Raw genomic sequence first — 22,129 nt, forward strand, 5'->3', positions numbered from 1 at the left:
TCATATAGGGAACCAAACTGGTCCCAAATCTAAGTGAAAACTCACACATCAATGCCTTCCTAATCCAAACATTGAAAATGTGGGGGAAAGATGAAGTGTAGGACCATGTGTTCTGTGAAAGACAGAGCAAAGGCAAGCCAGAAGCCACTGAAGAAAGTCACACGCTCTACAATTCATGAGACACCCCGGGAATGCACCCTAGTTGTTGCTGGGCTGAGCCCTGAACTCCCTGACCCCACATAGTAACCCACTGAATCCATTCAGAATGCCACCTTGTGTCACAGGCTAAGAAATTAATCTCCAACTACTGTCTCTGCTGCCTGGGAGGAGCCTGCTGGAAAAGTCCTAACAGTCCCCATTCATTACTGTTGGTATTCTGTCTAAGCTCCGCCCCCACAGTTACCTGGCAACAGCCAGGTATGCTCCGCCCCCAGTTACCTGGCAACAGCCAGGTTTGCCCAACTTACTATAAAAGGGGCTGGTTACCCCCTCCTCAGTCTCTTCTCCTGCTCTCTTCTCTTTCTCTTACCCTCTTCCCCTTTGTTCTTTCTCTGCTCATTCCCCTCCCCACTTCCCTTCACGTGCTCATGGCGGATCTTTACTCCTCTTCTCCTCTTCTATGTGGAACTATGTTGGCCCCTTGTGTTTTGTCTGGACGCGAGCCAAGATTTCTACCACAACAATTACCAGCCAACACAGGCAACAACTGCCCCTGCTGGGGCAGAGGATTTGGGGGAGGAGAGAAGTAAGTGGGAAAAGTGTCCGGAATGTCCTAAGCAAGCGTTTGATCACTTGCCTTGTTTGGCCAAAGGAGGCGAAGGTGAACAGAAGGGCCAGATGGGCACCAGCAAGCTCACAGGATGAGGTCAAAGCCAGTACAGAAATGGCCGCAGGGAGGGCACTGGGCCTTGGAGGACAAGGGTCCTTATGTGTGCTGGCTACTGTGGGGCGGAGCAGCAAGACTCTATGCGTGCCTCTTCATGAGGAGTGGCCCCATGAAAGCTAAAGAGCAGGATGAGCGTGGACCAGCGGACCATTTCCAATGAGAGCTCTGGTCGTGGCCCGGGCTCCGCGTGAGCCCGCGTGAATCAGGGGCTGCAGTTCACAGGGCCTGGGTCAGTTGTCACTGTTTTGAAACAAAAACTTCTGTGAGGTACCTGCATTATAATTTTGCACTGGGACCACAAGTTATGCAGCAGGGGTTGCTGGGAGGTGAGAGATCTAGGACCACTTCTCTGAATCCCGACTCCTAAGAACTGCGAGTTAGCCCCGAGGTCCAAAGAAACTCCATCTGATACACGCCAGATGTGCATCTGGTCCATCCTGTTGGGATTCCAGGAAGGGCAGAAGAAAAGGAATCTGCTGAGCCAGGAGTGGGCACCCAGAGATGTCCCAACTAGTGGGGACAACTCAGCCTTTGTTTTTATTCTGAGGCTGGGAATGGAAGCCCGGCCCTCAAGCATGCTAACCAAGCTCGCTGCCACAGAACTACGGCCTAATCCTTTTGTTAATCAAACACAAGCAAGGCCTTAAGGAGGTACAGGTTATGTTAGCATTCTAAGCTCCACCCCACCGTTACCTGGCAACAGCCAGGTGTGCCTGACACTATAAAAAGGGATGCTTGGCCCCTCCTCCATCGATCCTTTCTCACTCTTGCCCTCCTGACGCCACTCTCTCCCCATTCTCCTCCCTCCCTCTCCACGTGCTCAGGACTGGGGCCCTACTCCCCCCTCCCCATGCTCTGAATAAATTCTATTCTATACTATACCACTGGGTGGCTAGTTCCTCATGGGCCCACAGAGGCAGCCCCTTCCCCCACACCTTACCACACCTCCATAGAACATATCCTCCCTCTTTATCTTTTTATAAACACATTAGGGTGTACACAGCATATGCCTATGAGCCTAGCACTTGAGAGACTGGGGCAAGTGGAACCTGAGTTCCTGGCCACTCAGGGCTCCATAGTGAGACCCTGTCTCAAAAACAAAATGAGGGGACTGGGGAGATGGCTCCGTGGCTAAAGTGCTTGCTATGTAGTCATGAGGACCTGCATTTGGATCCTAGCATCCATGGAGAAGCTGCATGTGGTGGTATGCAGGGGGGCTGGAGGGGGAGGGTGCAGACAGGCAGATCTCTGGGCTTGCTGGCTAGCCAGCCTAGCTGAATCAGTGACTCCAGGGTCAGTGAGAGGTAGAAGATGACAGCAGACAGCACCCGAGTGTCAATCTGGGCTTCACTGCACCTTCAGGTGTACATGTGTACACCTGCACACATGTGTAGCCACACACACAACCCACCCCTCCAACATCATCCCTTCAGAACAAATGCTGTGGAAGAGAAGGTCCCCAGCCGTGGATGTCATGAATGAGGCAATTTTGGCAAGGGGGGACTGCGACACCAGAGGGAAGTGTTCACACCCTGGTATGCAGGCAGCCCACTCCCGGGAACTTGTCCCAGAAGGAAACACAAATGAAGAAACCTTTCATGCCAAAGAAGCTCAGGCAGCAGTCTGGCTTCGCTGATGATCTAATCAAAAGAGAACTGCTGAACAGAAGGAAAGCCATTCTGCAGACATTTGATACAATCAAGCCCGCAGTCACACGGGAAGCTGCCTGAGTGAGTCGCAAGCCCTGGGAAAATGATGTAAGAGAGCCATTCATACGAAGGAAAAGTATGGACCGGAAGTAAGGAACTGACAATAGTGTCCTGAACTGCCACGGCCGGCGCCATAAACTCTGTGACCTTAAGCATCTAGAACTGCTATCCCAAGCGCGTCCTTAAAAGTGACAGCTGTCCAGGGACAGAGGAGTGGCCTGCTAGGCCAAGGACAAAGTACACGGATTGGAGGACTGGAAAGAAGGCTTGGGAATCTCCAACAAATGAAGGATCTCAAAATGGCTCCAGGGCTGAATGGTAATCTAGGTTCTCATCCCATAGTGTGGCTTCCCAAGTAAAGTTGCTTACTCCAGGAAGAGCCAGGAACCAAGGAACTGGCCCCTTCTCCCATGGGACACACAGCAATGACCCTAGGGTACTGTCCAGGTGGGGTGGCAAAGCCGAGGCCATGGCTCCCTTCTGTCCTGGCAGGGCAGTTGATGTGGGCAGCTGCTATTTCAGCAGATGTGCGTCAGCATTCATTCTTCAACATGACGTCAGAGGAAAGGACATAAAAGGAAGTTTATCTTTAGCAGCCTGAGGTCCATGGCTTTGTCATCATTCCTATTGTTCCTCTGTGTGATCAGACGCATTGCTAGTGTGAGTTGATTGGCCCTTTCCAGGAACACCGGGCACTGGAGAGTGAATCATGCCTACACGGGCAGTGAGTGACCGACCTGCCCTGTAGGACGTCCTCTGGAGAGGTCAGGACTTTGCTTCAAGTTGGGGGAGAGGGGTGCTTTCTGTTTTACTCTGACCACTCAGCCTGCCCTCAGGAGCCAGTGTCAGAGGCTGCTTGCCACCCAGGGCATGAGTTCAGCCTGTGTGTAGCAGTGACAGCAAGTGATGCCTGCTTTACCAGCCTCTGCTAAACTCCCTTTGCCAACAGTGCTCTGCTCCCCAACCTGCCCAACGCTCCCACATGAGCGAGCATGCTCACAACATGCAGAAGTGGCTTCCTCTCTAGCACTTCTCCCCTGCTCCCCCACCAGGCACCCTCCCCCACCCCTCAGCTACTTGTCCCCAGAGGGCCCTCCTCCTGGGCTCCCTAGCAATGCCTTTCTCAGCTCCTGTGCGTTTACATCACTGAAATTCTTGAAACCTCTCCTCTTGGTGACCTGCTGTATGTCCCTCCGACTCTGGTCACAGGGCCCTATTCAGGCCTAGGCTCTTTCCTTGGGGAGGTGCAGAAGGATCGGGAGGGAACTGGCCTGTGAGTGAGGTGAGTAGGGACTGGAACCCTCCACCCCTCGGAGATATCTGGCTACAGACAGGGCGCCCCACCCAGCTTGAGAGAATGGCTGAGAAATGAGATTTTCTGATATTCGCAAAAGGCAGCATGGCTGTTTTCCCTACCACTTCCCTCTGCCTCTGAAGCATCATGGCAGTGCTGTTAACTACCCTAGCGTTTAGCCTTTCTCAAGTGACAAGGATTCCCCCTCAAGGCACCCTCCACATTCCACAGGGTCTGAGGTTCCTCCCCAGAAAATGAGCCAAAGCCTTGCAGCTTCTGCCCGGGCGTGGAGGTGGGGGGTGGGCAGGCCCCAGGAGTCCAGAACATTCTGTTCCTTGGCCACCCCTTTGGTATGCAAACACCTTTTGCCTTTGCGATCTTAGGACAGTCATTTTTCTCCTTGAGCCTCAGTTTCCCCATCTGTAAAATGATAATGCCAACTGTCCTCTTGCTTGCACCCTTAATGGATGCTGTGGTTTGAAACTAAGCACGCCCTTCAAAGGCTCACACTGCAGGGTTGGGTCACCAGCCTAACTTCACTGTGGCTAAGTCCCCCTCCTCTCCCTGCTTCCTGCCATCCAGCACCACTACCCCCAGCCCTTCCACCGCACTATTCTGTGCTCACCAAGCACGGAAGCAACAGCAGCCAAGCAGGTGCCAACGACCGACCTAAACAAACACATCTCTTGTTTTGTCACAACGACAAAACGCTAACATCAAGGGTTCTCCTTCGAAGCCCTATGGTGGCTTCGTTTTCCTTCCATATGGGGGACCTGGGGTGGCCCAGGTTACCTTGTCAGACTTCTGCCTCCAAACCATCTTTATCTCCCTGTGCAAACGACGGCAGTGAGGCACTGCTCCTGGCTGAATGCATCCTTAAAATCCACCAGCATCCTTACATGAGCAGGTACCATGTGCTAGTGAGCAGCTGGAGGCCTCTACATACGTGACTGCCCTTCCTGGGGCCACACTGAGCAGTAGTAACCACTGGGTAAAGGGAGAGCCTTTAATTGGGGAAGTCCTTTCCATGAGCCGTGGGTCATCTCCAGAGATGTCAGAGCTGTACCTCCTTAACCATGCCTTCACCTTTACCTAGACACTATTAGCTGTCACCTCCCAAGGCCTGGTGTCATAGCCTCTTTCTGGCCCACTCCCTCCCACTTCTCACCTGTCACAAGGCTCGAGACCTCCCTTTGGCCTCCTGACCCCTATCCTGTCCCTGGTCCCACTTGTGCCATTGCATGTGTCCTTTAATAGGCGGGACTATTTCTACCAGGATGTCCTCTGTGATTTTTACCTTTGCCTCACAGATTTATCTATTGTGCTCCCTCCCTCCCTCCCTTCCTCCCTACCACCCTTTAGTAAAGCCACTTGCCACAGTGGCACCAAACTAACTAACTAAATTCGAGGATAGGACCACAATAGTTTCCTTGGAGGCTCAGCTCCTGACCTCCTGTGAGCCCAGACAGACCCAGAGTAAGAACATGGGCATCTAGAACAGAGCCAGTCCCCTGCTTCAGGCCTTGTGACCTCAAAGGAACTCAGCTCATGTGACCTGCAATGAATGTCAGAGCCAGCCCTTCAAAAGGTTGTTCCCAACCAGACCCGACTTGAGACTTTCTGAAGGACCCTGAACCCTAGCTCTACATTGGCTTTCTCTGGTGTTCTGAGGGCTCCTCTGAGAATGTTCCTGGTGTAGTCCTCAAAGATAATGGAGGTGGGGGAGGGACGTAGATACAAAGCAACAACAAAAACACCAAACCCCTGGCCCAGCGCATGGTGGCACGCATCTGTAATCCCAGTATCTGGGAGGCAGAAGCAGGACAGTTGTGAGTTTGAGGCCAGCCTGGGCCATACAGTGAAGACGCATCACAAAACCAATAAAACCTGACAGACTTTCAGGGAGTACAAGTACCTAGCACTCACATTATGACCAAGTACCCAGCACTCACATTATGACCAAGTACCCAGCACTCACATTATGACCAAGTACCCAACACTCGCATTATAACCAAGTACCTGGTACTCACATTATGACCAAGTAACCAGCACTCACATTATAACCACACACCTCTAGGAAGTCTCATCACCAAGTTTGCTGGGAGCCTGTATGAAGACATCCGCCCTCTATGGCCTGTGCCAGCTGCCATCACCATCATCTCCTGTGTTGGGGACACATCCTTCTGCCCTTCTTCACTCAGTTTGGTTCTCTACATCCCACAAGGGCGACCAAAATGAGCTGGACCCAGAAGACAGGAGGCAGTTCACGGGAGAGCAAGTGAGAAAGTGCCGTCTTCACAGCACCCAAGTACAGCCTGCTCAAGGCTGCCTGACCTCTGGGAGCCCATCATGCTGGGCTCCCGTCTCCCATGTACAGCCTTCCAGATTTACATCCCAGCCAAATATGATGTATAAGTTTAACACACACACATATACATACACATACACACATACACACATACACACATACATACACACATACATACATACACTCACATACACACACACACAGGCACACTCATACACACATGAACACATACACACACATTCACATACGTACTTATCTACACACAGACACACACACATATACTCACAAGATACACACTCAGAAACACACTCACACATACACACATATACTCACATACACACTCAATTTGCACACATACTTATATACACACACAGACACACACAGACACTCACAGGACACACACACATACACACTCACATGCGTACATACATATACTCACATAGATACACATATTCATACAGACATACACACACACATACAACTCACATGCATACATATACACACTCACATAGACACACATACACATATTCATACAGACACACACACACACACACACACACACACACACACACCACATAGGCTGTGGTGCTGAATTTGGGGACACCTAATCTATCAGGCATATCCACCAGCACCTCTGCCCAGGATATCTGTGAATATGACTCAACACAAAATTGTTAATTTACTTAAAACACTGAGGCTTTTTTTTTTTCAATTGTTTGTGTAACAACCTCACCACTCTCAAACATGACCTTCTGCACTGACCATGTTGTGTGGTGCTGAACAGGCCTGAGTTCATTGTTCCCCGTCACCTGTTCCTTGTGTCTACTCTGTCTCCTCTGAGTTCATGGCCATCGCAGATCCACACACCTCACTCAGTTCATGCTTGTGGGTGAGCCCTGTCCTCAGAAGACAGATGTGGGTTTGTTCTCTCTCTCACCCCTCCTATGGCTGCGTTTCCAATGAACTCTCTTTTGCAAGGCTCCTCGTTTCCAGTGACTGACATGCTGTATGGTGTACAGAGTGAGCCTGGCTGGGTGACACCCAGGGTTGAGTGGAGCTTCCCTGAGTTTCTACATGAGCCTTTCCACTTTGTGGCTCCCGAGGCTCTATTTGAAGCACAGATACACACAATATCTCATCTCAGCCTTACTGCTAGGTAAAGAGATTAAAAGCAAACAAACATTTATGTGTGTGTGTGTGTGTGTGTGTGCAATGTGTCATGGTGTGTGTGTGTGTGTGTGTGTGTGTGTGTGTGTGTGGTCATCAGAGGACAATTTATGGGAGTTGGTTCCTCTCCTCCCACCATGGGTTCCAGGGATTAAACTCAGACTGGCAGTCTCAGCGACAAGTACTTTTACCATCTCCCTGGCCCTGGAAGGGTAGGTTTAATGCTCCAGACTTTGAAATGAGGGAAGCCAGGACTGAAAGGGCTAGGAACCAGCTGGAGGTCAGGCAAGAGCTTCCTGCCACAGACTCCTTGGGCTGCTCCTCCAGTGGTTAGGGCTGGAGCTGTGTTGGAGGCTACCCTTCTGGAGCCCCCTTTCTGTCACTCTTAATGGGGTCACGAGTTGGCTGCTGTAGACAGGGATAGACTCAGGGGCCTGTGACCTAGCGGTAGAGTCAAGACAAGAACCTAAGAGCCCAGGTCTCTTTCTGGCCCAATGACGAGACGGGACTTCCAGAGGAGCTGCCCATGGGAATTGATTCCCCAAGCCACAAAGTTCCGTTGCTGGGCCATCACAGGCCGGGTCACAGCTCCTGCTCTCCAGAGCAGGCAGAAAACCTAGCTCCCTCTTCGACTTGGGTAAGGTGGGCTGCAGCGTGTGTCACTATTTCACTGGGACCCGTCTATAAGGAGGAACTTGTCTGAGGACATTTCATGTTGTCTGAGCCGAGGAGACCAGCATCTGTGAAGTGAGGGGGGTTGGAGTTCTCCCCATGCAGAAAGAAAACACCAACCTCCCCTAGCTGATGGCAACCAGGCCTCTGTCAGCCTGAGTCTCCCCCATTTCTCTCTCCCTCTAGCAGGCATAGTCAATGCTAAAAACAGAAGGCTGACAGTTTATCTCTAAAGTTCTATTCAGGACTTCCTAAGCTCACCTTCCCACACACCTCTGCTGGTCCCGAGGGATTCCAGACTGGGGTCTGAAATCTGCCTGTTCTTGCCTGAGACATTGGCCACAGGGTCTCCTGGTGACGCCCTCAACTGTTCCAGGCCCCATTCTAAACACTAGGAGCATCACACACGCCCCCAGCAAGATCTAGACATGAAGCAAGGAGGGAAGCAGGCCCCAAGGCCACTCAGACACTGCCCTGCTCACACCTTTGTTTCCAAAGTGGCTTCTGTCGCAACCAAGCTGAGAGCAAGGTGGTGCTTCAACACATACCCTTGTTTGTCTTGAATCTTCATGTAATATTAACCAAAACCACTCTATAGGCAGAGAAAGAAGAGCCTCTGTGGGTTAGGCCCAATGCTTATTCTTACTGACCCCAAGAATAAATCCAAGCCGATAACAGAAACATCATTTAACCTTACATATGCATAAAGTATATATCCGAAATAAAAACTGGAGATTAAAAACAATCCCTTACGGGCAGGGAACGTGCAGTGAATAGCATTCATACGTCATAGCAGGTCAGGATGAAATACTGGGCGTGTTTACTGAAACCTCTGAAACCCTACACCTGTGTTCAGAATGCCACAGGTTAACCACACTCTCCATGACTTCCAGGCTGAGGCTTGGTGTCCTGCAACTCTGGGGAACACAGGAGCTAGCCAGACCCTAAGGGGCCATTGGCGTTGCCAGTCAACGAGCAGAATTAACCGCAAGGTTTACTACAGGCCAGGACAAGGGGCAGTCATAGCATAAAACGAGCTGTTTCTAATCAAGGCATATTAAGTGAAGTTAACTGACTCTGTGTCTGTTAGGTCAACAGGGTTAAAGAATCCTGATTTTCCCAAGTGAGTGGCATTAGACCAGAAACACTCGTCAAGGTAAAGAGCACTCAAGATAAAGTTTCACTCACGGCAGTCTCCAAAAAGGGTTTCAAGCATCAAAAATGGCAGGCGAGAGAGACTAGGGGCCTATAAGACTGCAAAGCAGCAGTTTCCTCTCAATGTGAAGTCAGATCCCCAGCAGGCTTCTGCCAGAACACTGAGGCGTCAGTCAGGATCACCATAGTAGGACAGGGGCATTCTCAGGGGTGGCCCTTGCTCAGACCTAATTGGCCACTCCACAGAGTCATGCAGTGAGCTAGGGTTGACTCCAGGACGAGGCCCATATGGATGGCGCTGCAGTTCTGTCAGCGCTCTGGGAGCCTAAAGGCCCTGAGGTAGTAAAGACCCCAGGCCGACCGAGGAAGAAATAGGGTAAATGTTGGGGGCGGGCAAACACGATCGCCCCTAACAGACCCCCTCCCCTCTCCTGTCCAAGAACAACTGGATTGGATTTTTTTCCTTCCCCCTCCCCCAGATTAATCGACCCCCCCACCCACCCCTGCTCATCTCTAGCAGCAGCCCCCTTTCCAAAACTCGCCATGCGCAAGGCCACTGCGCAGCGTACACCGGGAGGGCGCGGAAGAAAGGGGTTCCCCGAGGCTCCCCGCGATCCCCACGCCATGAGCAAGTGACATCAGAGGCTCGCGTGGACCGGTCCTGCAGCAAAGCCCGGCGTGGGGCGTGCGTGCGTGCGTGTGAGGGGAGCCCGGCCTCGCGAAGCCCGTGGCACTAACCCTTCTTAAATTTATTCAGGCAGCCAGAGCTACAGAAGGAACGCACGGAGGCCGTCTCCCAGCAGCCGCGTCCCTTCATCCCCGCGGCCGCGGCCTCCAAGTGGCTGGGCGCTACATGGCGCCCGAGTCAGGGCGCACAGCTAGGAGGACCGCGGAACGGAGGCGGCGAGCACTCGCCGGTCCAGCGTCGCGTCGCACGGAGCACCGGGCCGCCCTGAGCTCGGTCCCTTAACCCCGTCGGCGCCGTGAGAGCCAAGCTGCCTCCCCGCCTCCTCCCCCAAGCCTGTGTGCGACCCCGCGAGCTCCGGGCCCCGGGTGTGGGGCGGGCTTCCCTCGGCCACGTCATGTCTGCTCGCGAAAATCCGAGCGAAGGTGCCGCCCCCCTGCAGCAGCAGGCTTGGTGCTGCTGTATTTCAAAGGAAGGGTGCCCTTGAGAAGCCCGGGCACGTGGGAAATGGGGTGGCCTGGAACCTGACGGTGGGTAATTCCAGGAAATTGAGGTCACCGCTGAGACCGGGTCACCTTCTAACCGCGCTACAGCAGCTGGTGCATGTGTCTGGCCACCTGCAGCTACCTGGCCACCTTCTAGGAGGAAGGCAACAGGCAGGGGCCCCAGGGACTTCAGCTCCTTTAGGTACGTCTGCTCCTTTAGGTACAAAGCTGCAGGCATCTGGGACATCTGTCTCTGTTCAGACTTTTATGAATACAAGCGTCCTGTGGAAGTCTGGTGAGTGTCACAAACCCAGTTGTCCAAATGTAAGTTTCTTGGGCTTTCTCACAACCCTTCTTCCACTCCTCTCCCATCAGCTAACTGCAGGACCCTTCCTGTTGCTCAGCTAAGAAACCTCAGAGACATGCTTAACTGATCAGCCTTAAGACCACAGGGACAGCACTGAGGGGGGGGCAGTGCTGGGAAAACACATGCAGGACCCCACTGTTCTCCATCACCCAACTCCAGAATCTCGGACTCTTAGAAAGCGGCCCAGAAAATCTTCCAGTTTCCACTCTGCTCACAGTCCACACAGCACTACTCCCCAAAAGATGCCACTCAACATCAGAGTCAACATAGAAACCCACACGGCAGCAGTCTATAGATGGAGCCCTATCACCGGCCCCCAATCTTCCTACTTTGGAGAGGCCTGGAACACCTGCCTAACTTCCTCAGTAACTGGACTACAGTGAGCCCCAGCCTCAGTTTACTGGCAGTTTTTATAGGATTTGTGTGTGCAGGAATCAGTCCAGAGCAGGTCATTTAGTCACATGCTCATGTCATGGAAGCTGGCAGAATCTCACTAAAAGCTGGACCTCTGTCCTGAGCAAGGAAGGGCAGGGCAAGAGAACACAGTGCTGCGGGTCTCCTCACACTCAGCCACTCTGGATTACCCAAGGAGTCAGCAAAGAAAACATATCTAGAAAAGTAAATGTAGCAAATAAAAAAATAATAATAAAGAAGAAGCAAACAATCTCGAAGTCCTGGGAGAGCACATGCACACAAACATGTAAGCACATATATGTACACACACATGAACACATGGGCATGCACATGTTTGCACACTCCTTTGAACATGCACACATAGTATATGCATACACATGAACGCCCACGTGCATGCTCACACACACCGTGCCGTCTTTGTATGTATCTTTATTTTGTACTGTAAGACATTATCAAGTTTTGCTCATGCACAATGGTTAGAGTCCAGCCTAGGAGGATATGTCAGCAGAAGGGTCACAGGTGACCAAGCAGCAGGGTCGAGGAACCCAGCATCAAACCTCCACTCACCACCAGGACACTGCTAACCAGGCTCTGACTACACCAGGCTCCTCTTGGCTCAGACTAGTGACATACACATACTAAAATTCATGTACACAAATCGGTGTATGCACCTGTTACATGTGTGTGTGTGTGTGTGTGTTCGTGCATGTGTGCAAAATCCAATGTCCATCCCAGTGCCAGAGGCGAGAGGAAGAAAGAAGCTAATGTGAGCCCAGCAATATGGCAACATGGAAGGACAGTGAGAGCCACAGGTATGTCTCCACTCTGCAGCCCAGTGTGAGAAGATGCTTCAGCAGGAGAGGAAGAAGCAGGAAACGCCACTCCTGTCACCACTGAGTAAAGGCGGGTGCAACCCAAGAGCCCAGCTGCAGGGGAGCATCTGTTATGAGCTTCATGGATGCCAAAGAGCCATGTAGACTTACATAGGCAATGGCATCACAGATTAAAGCTTACGCTAAAACCCAAAATACTGGAACAAAAGGAACTCACACAACTCGTTCGTAACTGAGTGAAAGCTATGCATGAGCTTGTTTGAGCAACAGAGGCAGGGCCCAATTTCTTGGGATGCAGGCTTCTTTCTTTTCCTCCATCCTGTGTGCTCTCTTGGACCTTTACTCACTGCCAGTTTCCTGCACAGACTGAACTCCCTGAGGACAGAGAGTGTGGCCTCCTCTCATTGTTCCCAGCTTCCGGTGTGACCTAATAGGTACTCACTGACTGAATGGGTACAGGGGTGACTCAGAGATGAGATCAATCAATTGGTTGCTCCAAGTGGCTTAGTCACTTACCATGAACCCCTCCTGTCTGAGCCCATCAAACCAAACCCCTCCTGCCTTCTCCCGTTTTCCACTGTGGTTCCTTCGGGTCTGTGCTTCTGATACACACACCACCTCACAGCTTCCTTTTTCCTCTGTACAGGAAAAAAGGAGGGGATAGCCCACAGGTAATGGCCACAGCCCCCAGGGCTATAGAGAGCTGTGGCTTCCCTCTGACTCACAGACTTATCATTAAAGCTGAGGCCTATGCCCCATGTGGGGCTACCTTAAGAATGAAGTTTTAAAGCAGTGTTCTAAGAATAACCATACATAGGTGCTGACTACCGCTGTCATCAATAAATAAACGACTTTGTGCCAAAGCCAAAGAATTAATTCAAAAGCAATTTGTGAGAACGGGTTGCTAGGCAATTAAATAATGTCTGAGGGGAAACCTCGTCATTGATTATGCTAAAGTTACAGAATTATGGGAAATAACGTTCCATTCACATCTGTTTGATAAAAAGGACAGGACAGAGATGGTTCTCTCAGGATGAGCCTGGTGGGGGCAGCAGGGGGCTGCCAGCCCTGGAAAACAGCTCTCTTGAGTACCAGGAAGCACAGCTGGGGATGGTGCCACCAGCTAGTTCTAAGAACCCTGATCTCTTTACAGCCTCCATTCAACTGCTCCTGTTGGTCATTAACAGAGCCTTTTTTCTTGTTGGAGCCTAGATATTCCTCCCACTGACAAATCCCCGGAGACTGTCCACTTGTTGAGTCTTCAGTCTTTACTTGATTTTTACTTAAGGTGACAACAAATACAGCTGAAAGTACAAATCTATTACAGAACATCCACCTTTGGTGGCTATTAAAGCAACACAAATTAACAGCCTTGATGAGCTCATTTAAATATATTACAATCGCCACAAATCTGTTTAGTCATTTACAATCTAATACTTGAGAGTCCTGGGAAGCTGATGCGTTCCTGTTCTGGAGTGTGGGACATTGGTGGCTCACCCCATGCAGGATACAACAGCTCATCAAAGGCTGTGTTGCTACTGCTGCCCCGAATTCAAGAGTCCAAGTCCTGAGAGTTTTCCCTCAGGAAGTGACCCGAGACTCACAAGGCTCTCTGTACAGAGGTGTTCACCACCTTACTGTCAGTAATGACGCAAATGGAAAAGTCAAACGCTCAACAACTGAAGGACGACTCAAACATTAAGAGGTACCAGCTCCGTGGACTGTTACACAGCCATTAACATGATTATACAGAGTGGGAAACTATTAGCTAAATCGACAGGGTAAAGGACTGGCCATGAAGTAGCTTGTTTAATTAGATGCCTAAGCTGAGAAATACATGAAGGGTCAGGAAAAAAACAAAAACATAAAATTCAAAGGCAGGTTTGTGAGGACATGAGATCACTGGCGCGCATATATATATATGTATGTATGTATATAGATACACACACACACACACACACACACACATATATATATATATATATATTCTAAACACTTTTTACCTTTTAGTATAGTATTTCCCACAGTAACAAAAATCACATCCAATCAACTGACCACAGTATTTGATACCCTTTCCCAAGAGGGGAGAAACTGGGAAGCGAGAGTCTTTGAAGATTAGGTGCTGTGCTCGGGGAGGGTGAGTTATTTTAATAAACTATGGGTAACAGGACAAGAGAGAGTGACCAGAGAGCAGGGAGTCAGGACTGGGGGTCCCTACCTTATGATGTCAGTCAGGTCTCCCGGAGGGTGGGGATGGACTCAGATTTGCGACCCACCTGCTGGGTGACTTAGGCTCTAAGTCTGGCTTTCCAGATCCTCAGCCAGAAATGGTGCTGGCTCTCACTAGCTCACCTTGTCAGGTAGGAGCTAAACGGAAAGGCCTCAAGTCCTAATTTGAACTCCAACCTGAAGACCTCAGAACAGGATGCTTCTAACAGAGTGAAGCCATAGAGGAGGAGGGCTAACCTCTGATAGGCATCCTTCTAGGGAAGGCAGATCAGGAGATGGACATCCAGGGTCCATGCAACAGGGAGAAAGCAAGCCAAGGAAGGTGGCCTCAGAGGGGCCAGGCTGCTGACACTGACCTTGGACCTCTAGTGTCCGGAAGTGAGAGAGTGGGTTTCTGTTGCTTTAACTGCCTAGACAGTGTTTTGGGAGTCTGCACTGATAACACAGCTCCTTATGCAAAGTCCTGGAGCTGTCAGCCCCAGCCCAGGTGGGGAGAAGTGATCCACACCAGGGCCAGGAGCCAGGAACTCCCAACCACCTTCCAAAGCCTCGCTGGACTCAAAGGTCCAGCCCCATGCTGAGCTCAACTGTCAAGCGTAGAATGGCTGCGATCCCCAAGAAGACTGGAGTGAGGAAGCGCAGTGTGGAAAGCACAACTGTGGGGCTGGTGAAACAGACGTAGAGAAAGAGCATCAAGCCTTGTTCCTCCAAGGAGGACCTCCAAGCTCCACTTCCCCAGCACTTTCCCAACCTCTGATTGACAGATCCTCTGACAGGCATCCAGACATTCTTAGTATTTTACACAGTTTGAGAGCAGACTGGTCTACATAGTGAGCTCTTGTCTAAGTATAACAAAACAGAAACCAACCAAACAAACATGGGGAAAATACTGAAAAAACATACAACGGAAGACATACCAACTGGAATGAGTGATGCCACGGCATCACGAACTCCAACTACCCAAAGGGTGCCATGGCAACAGATGGTTAGCAAGCTTTGGGATGTACATGATTGGCCATCAAACAGACCAAGACCTACCCAGTCTCAAAGGCAACAGGAGAAATGCAAAACAGACTGAGGAAGTGCCTTTTTATTGGCTGTTTACCTAGTAACAGAGTAAGAACAACACTAAGGAAGCTGACAGTCCACACTGTTGGAAGACAGGCATGTGTGTGCGCGCTCGCGCGCGCGTGCGTGCGTGTTTGTGCACGAGCATCTCTGTGTGTATGCATGCTTGTGCCACACTGCTTCTGTGGAGGACAAAGGATACCCTGCAGTAGTCAGTTCTCCCTTTCTAACTTGTGGGTCCTAAGCCACCAGGCTCAGAGGTGGGACCCAAATCTGCTAAGCCATTCTGTCAGTCCTCTATCTTCTTCTTCTTTTTTTTTTAAAAGATTTATTTATTTATGTACAGCATTCTGCCTGCGAATGCGACTGCAGGCCAGAAGAGGGCGCCAGATCTCATTACAGATGGTTGTGAGCCACCATGTGGTTGCTGGGATTTGAACTCATGACCTCTGGAAGAGCAGTCAGTGCTCTTAACCTCTGAGCTATCTCCCCAGCCCCCTCCATCTTCTTTTAATGGCAAAGTCTCTCATTGAACTTGGAGCTCACCCATCAGCTAAGCTGGCCGGTAGCAGTCACCTAAGGGTCTGCCTGTCTCCACCCTACTCCCAACAGCAGGATTACAGACATGCCCAGCCTTTGAGTGAGGATTAGGGATATAAACTCAGGCCTTTGTGTTTGCTCAGTAAGCACTTAACCCACTGACCCATGCCCCCAGGTCCTTAGAGTTCTGCTTGGCCAGCAATCTGGTAGTGCCTGCTGATATTTATCATGTGCGCCCATGCCACCCAACAATTCCACTTCTTGGGAGCTGTGCTAAGTTACACACACCACGGCGCTCTCTGGGATCGTAACAGAGCATAAAGTATCTTAATCAGCCATCAACGGGGAAGTTAACAAAACTAGGAGACCCTGTAGAGTTCTACGCCATTACTTTAAGCTGACATAGATCTAGTTGAATTGGCACATGAGGATCTTCAAAATACACTAGGGCCAGAGAAAAAGCAGAGAGTGGTTTAATGTAATCTCATAGGTGCACTGGGAGGCGTGTGTGGGAGGGGCACCTTTCCCTCCGTTTGGGAACATTTTTGCAGATGTTCCACTGTAACAAATTGTGCAACTCTCTTGGGAAGAGAGTGAGATGGAGAGAAGTGATGAGAGATAACTAACGTTTGCACCATATATCTTAGGATCCATTTAAATATTTCACACTGTTATGTTTCCTAAACATATGTAATCCTCGCAGAGATGGGGACAAACGGGCCACTCGAATGCTTGCTCATGCTGAAGCCTGTGGTTGAGGACAGGGTCTGGGGGTCACGTCAGAAAAGCCACCACACCAGTGCACACAGACCAACCTGGTAGGCAGCAATCAGAGAGGGACTGGATCATTTGGCGCATGCGTGGTACAATTCCCAAGAATCGGAGGAGCAGAGCCGCCCATGGCGACGGGCCCTGCAAAGAAGGGACACAACTGCAACCAGGTGTGGAGGGACCAGGGGTCAGGTACCTGTCATCCAACCAGGATAGAGGCCTCAACCCACCCTCAGCTTCCAAACTGCTGGCAGCAGCTCATGGCCACAGATACCGGTGAGCACGGGAGTGTTGTGTGGGCATGAGGAAAGGGCACCCATGAGGGTATCTGGGCATCTACTTTGCACTCACCTCCTAGGCCTGCTCTGAGACATATAGTCAGAGAGGTGTCAGGACAGTGACAGAGCTGCAAGAGGGTCTGATAGACAGGTGAACAGAAAAGACATCAGGAAAGGCAAAACACGACAGGTGTGCCCTTGCACGGCCACTGAGTGTAATGGCCTTGCCAGAAGCTCTCCACAGGTCCATCATGTTATGTCAACCATGCGCTTGTGACGTCCTACCTCCCTTATGCTTTTGTCACTCACTGTCCTCCAGCCTCCTTGTCCCCCAGTACCAGGTAGTGGTCAGAAGTTCATAGTCTTCGCATTCTGTGGGACAATGTCTATGTCCATGGCACAGATCCCTTTCTGTCTTAGTGTTCCATCCATGGAAGTGCTGTCTCTCCTCCAAGCCCTGCACAGCCTCTGCTTGTTTGCCCCAGCAGAGCCCAGCATCTCTCCTCTGTTTCTTCATGGCCACTGTGGTGTGGTTTGAAGGAGAATCGCCCCTGTAGGCTCAGATAGCCGAATGCTTAGTCCTTGAGTTGGTGGGACTGTTTGGGAAGGATTAGGAGGTGTGGCCTTGCTGGTGGAGTGTGTTACTCCAAGTGAGCTTTGAGATTTCAGAAGACCAAACAAGACCCAGTCTCTCTCTGCCTTCTACCTTCTAGGCTTAGGATGTAAGCTCTCAGTTACTGCTCTAGTGCCATGCCCCTCTGCCTGTTGCCATGCTCCCCACCATGACATCATGGACTCACCCTCTGGAACTGTAAGCCAGCCACCAGTTAAATGCTCCCTTGATTATGATGTCTCTTCACAGCAATTGAACTGAGATACTACAGTTCTTTCTGTCCTCAGGCACCTGCTGCATACCTGAGGGTCAATGGCTTTACTTAACTAATCTCTCTCAATACCTAAGTGAAAAAAAAAAATCCCTGAGTCCTTCAAAGTCATCACCCAATCCATCTGCGTCAGCTGCATCATCCTGCTCAAGTCCAGGATCTCAGCTTGCATGTCCCCTTTATGCCCAGCCTCTGGATTATCATAGGGACAATTGACTGAAATCTTCAATTCTCCCCTCTCTACCTCTAGGGGCTTCAGCGGTGGCAGGAAGGCTGAAAAAAGCCATAGCCCAAAGCTCTCAACGTACACTGGCATGGGAGGCTCTGAGTCCCTGCAAATGGTCAGTATCTTGAGGGCCAGGGAAGGTTGGTCTCCATTTGAATTGTCCCAAAGCTGCCAAAACCTGGGAGTGAACACAACATAAGTTCATTCTCCCACTGCTGTGGATGCAAGAGATCCAAGATCAAGGTGTCAGGAGGCTGTGCTCCCCTCACATGCTCTAGACATGATTCCTTGCTTCTTTCCATGCCTGCTGGCCTCAGGAATTCCTTAGCTTGTGACATCATTCTACCTCTGCCTTGCTTTTCCTGTCCTATGTCCTTAGATGGTATCCTTGTGTATGTGTGTATACTGTACATGCCTATGTTTGCATGTGTATGCCTGTATGTATGTGTGTGTATGTGCCTGAGTATGTCTTTGTAGAGTGTTCTCTTGTATGTGCATATGTGTGTGACACATGTTCATGTGTGTTCTTATATAGTGTCCTTGCATATGCATGTGAAATTATATATCCATGCATGTATGATATGTGTAAATGCCTATGTGTGTGTGTCCCTATACAGTGCTTTTATGTGTGCATATGCACATGTGTACTGTGTGTGTGTGTGTGTGTGTGTGTGTGTTTCTGTCAAGCTGCATTAGGAACCTGAATGACCCTACCATAAAGATTACATCTGCAGAGACCTATTTTCCCAAATAAGGCCACACTAATGCAGCCCATAGGTCTGAGGCCTAATACTGCAGGTGATACACAGGGTGAGACTCTAGTTCCCATGAATGGCCATGAGGAGGTCAGAGCAGGGAGGAAGGTGGGCTGGAGGCTGCAGGTTGGATGAGGAGGAGTGCCGGCCGGATCTGCCACATTTAAACCCCGCCTAGGCATGGAGAGCAAGGTGCATTCCTCCAGCTGGAGGCTCTCCTCTTTGCAGTGTGGGTTCCAGAGTTGACCTGCAGAAAGGACTTCCCAGAGGCAGGAGCTATTAGGGGAGGGCTCTTCAGGAAAGCAGTGACAAGAGCAGAATTTGTCCCAGAAACACACAAGGCAAGGCTCAGAGGAGTCCCATTAGGGAAACTGGCCAGATGCAAAAATGTCAACCTTGATAAGGAACTGAGTCAGGGCTGAGACTGCATGGCCTGAGGGAATGAGTGCAGTAAAAAAAAAAAAAAAAAGTGACAAGAAAAGGGACAGGGGGGGCAAGATGAGGAAGGAATGAGGCTCCTGGGGGTGGGGCGTAATGGTGGCTGGAGACCAGGTGGGGCCTGGTACCTGAAAATACAGCCCAGAGAATGGAACAGTTCAATTAGGAAAGCAGGCTCCTGGGTGTGCACAAGAGCCCTGGAGGCAGGCTACTTACGCATGAGCTACGAGAGATCCACTGCCTTTTTATGTGACTACGCAGTGCCCAGGCTCTTAGCAGCAGGTAGGATTAGATAAAAGGAGGTAGGAACTCAACTGGATGACCTTTATATGACCTCCTCACCCCTGGAATAAAATTCAAAGTCCAAAGCAAATGGGCTTCCCAGGCTGGGGGCCAGTAGGGGGAGCTGTCTGGCTCATGGCATTTACCCAAGAGTCTCTACACGGGTACCAGGACTTATGGAAGCTTCTCCCACAGAGCTACCAGCATCACCCGGGCTGGCTACGGAAGTGCTGTGGTATAGCACGGTGGGAGGGGCACCAAAGAAAGGGGTGGGGAAAAGATCCTTGGCAGGAGACAGCATGCTGGACACTGGCACCCACAACTGTGATCAGGTCTGCCTCTGCCCACCTGGGGCACTTGTCACAACAGTGTGAGGAGAGAACTGGATTCTGCACATGGAGATGGGGGTGTGACTTTGGCATGCCTTTCCTCCTTTGGGACCCTGAGTTTGTGTGAGGTCCTCTTGTCATACTGGAGACCTCTGTGGTGACCAAGCCACTCCAGCTCTTCCTTGGCATAGTTAAGATGGCAATGGTTCTCTACTCCTGGCTAGTTTACAACTGAGCTGCTTTTAGAATGCCCGGTGCCCAGTGTTAGCTGCTATTGCCACGGGGATAGGCAGGACATCAGCAAGATGGGAAGGCAGGCATTGCTGGGGAAGATGCAGTGAGTCAGGAGGCCCAGCTGCAGTCCCAGCTGCAGACCCAGCTGCAGTCCCAGCTGCAGTCCCAGCTGCAGTCCCAGCTGCAGACCCAGCTGCAGTCCAAAGCTCTTCCTGGGAGTTGTTTCTTTGGATAAAGGCTGCTCATGGCCTCGGGTGTTAAATCTCTGATCCTCCTGGAGGAGCAGTCCCTTTACCTTTTTACCCAGGCTCCAGGGCTGGCTAGCCAACATTCCTGGATGACATCTGACTCAAAGGCACTCCCCACCTTGGGGATATCTCCTCCAAGTTTGGACCAGGCTATCTCAGGTTAGCTGCTGAGGCCATCCAAGGTCCTCACAAATTTGAGAATAAAAAATGTAGCCAGTGGAGGCAAACTGTGAGAGAGACATTAAGAACACGACTGAACACCTGTGTGCCAAGCTGGTGCTGTGGCTTTTACAATCCAGGTCGACAGTGCGCTCTCCACCTTATAAACCATGTGTCAGAGGCACAGAAGGGCCACCCAAGCTCAACTGCTTTCACCAAAATAATGCTGGTTCGATTGTTAGGCATTTGTTACACCTCATCGTCCTTTGCCTTGAGGAGTCTAACAGGAAGATTCAGCTCATATTCCTCAGACACTTCGACTGTGCGACTTATCCACGATGTAAGCAGCAGCAACAAAAGTATTTGCAAAACAGAATGTGAACTGGGTCTAGGATTAGGTATCGCTAAGTATCAGCTATAGGACTTAGCAACTCTCGAGTGGTACCTCCTTCAGTTACAGAGGAGACACGAGCCGGCTTTAATTATTAAGGAGGTTTTAAGTTGTTCAGAATATGGGTAAAAATAGGTAGCCCGATTATATTACAGATATGCAGTATGCTAAAAATATAAGCACACCCCTCAACTTGATCTAACTATGGAAGATTCTTTGACCATGAAGGTAAAATCTTCAGAACAAATGACCGGCAAAACTCAAGTACACTGTTTTCCCAAAACAAAAACAACGCCCTCTGCTTAGCTGACCTGCCAGCGTGTCTCTGGATTTCTTATTTTATGAAACACGACAACAAGGACATCAGAGTATAGTCATGAGTCAGCCATCCTTCCAAAGAATCATTTTCTAAATGGTTCATTCATTCAGCCAAAGTACAAGCTAGTGGGGAGGAAAAAAAAAAACTGAAGTGGAAAGAAGTGATATGAAAAATGTGTATGGGGAACACATAATATCCTTCTTCCCTCGTGACCTTCTCTCTCTATAAAGCATCAGTGACAGGCAAATGGTACCCAGGTACCCAGCAGTCTGCTTAATTGAGCAATGCTACATTCTTGGCATGCATCTCCACAGCACTGCAGCACCACTGCAGCTCACACTGACCCCCAAACCTATACATCACCTCATGCCTCTTCACCACCTCCCCCCTCACCGGCACCTCCGAGGATCGGATGACTAAGGGCACATGCCCACCAGAGACCTTTCCCATAGACACGGCTCAGGCTAGACAGAGCAAAGCACACAGCCCGGGTCCACCAGGTGAACCCACTAAGACCCGGAGGGGTTGGTTCATCTAGAACAGCTGGGTTAGAATAGGCACCTCACCGTTTGGGATTTAACAGAGACCTCCAGGGCCTCAGCATGTGCCCCCTTTACCTCCACCCACTCTCCACTCCTTTATCTCCCCCTACAAACCAAAAGCCCTTTGTCTAGGTAATCCAATCCCCTCCCGTAGCAGCCCACCCACCCACCTCAAGGAGTTACCAGGTCTGTCTGACCTTGCCAGGTGATGGAGATGGGAACTGACTGCTGGTAGGAGCGAAGGCAGAGGTGGCCCATCAAGTTTAAACACATCTCCCCCTTCAGCTGATGGCTCAAGGCAGGAGGGGGGCAGTTTTAAGGGCTGAGTTTTAAGGCCCTAAGGCTCCTCTAGCTGGGTAGTTTCCCAGAGTGACCTCAAACTGCTTACTCAGAGGCACAGGCAGGCTGGAGAGGGCTTTTCCTGTGACAGCCACCGCTGGAGTTTAAAACCCCCTCTCCGT

At 50.6% G+C, this 22,129-nt stretch overlaps 1 protein-coding gene across 34 annotated transcripts in view; it reads right to left on the reverse strand.

Annotated features, from left to right (window-relative positions):
- The window catches only part of Osbp2 (oxysterol binding protein 2), a 161,694-nt gene that overhangs the window by 47,881 nt on the left and 91,684 nt on the right, over positions 1 to 22,129 (reverse strand). For 2 of the 34 annotated variants that reach the window (XM_063273191.1, XM_063273193.1), the window contains one exon: positions 16,628 to 16,724. The exons of 30 other annotated variants lie outside the window; for them this stretch is intronic. In XM_063273191.1, the coding sequence (XP_063129261.1) occupies positions 16,628 to 16,670 (43 nt within the window). In that variant the 5' untranslated portion in view covers positions 16,671 to 16,724. Of the gene's footprint in view, positions 1 to 9,929; positions 10,131 to 16,627; positions 16,725 to 21,865; positions 22,035 to 22,129 lie in introns of those variants that run through there. 2 more of the 34 variants (XM_063273192.1, XM_039092018.2) reach the window with 2 other exon arrangements.

This window comes from Rattus norvegicus, chromosome 14 (genome assembly GCF_036323735.1).
Source record: "Rattus norvegicus strain BN/NHsdMcwi chromosome 14, GRCr8, whole genome shotgun sequence".
Lineage (NCBI taxonomy): Eukaryota > Metazoa > Chordata > Mammalia > Rodentia > Muridae > Rattus > Rattus norvegicus.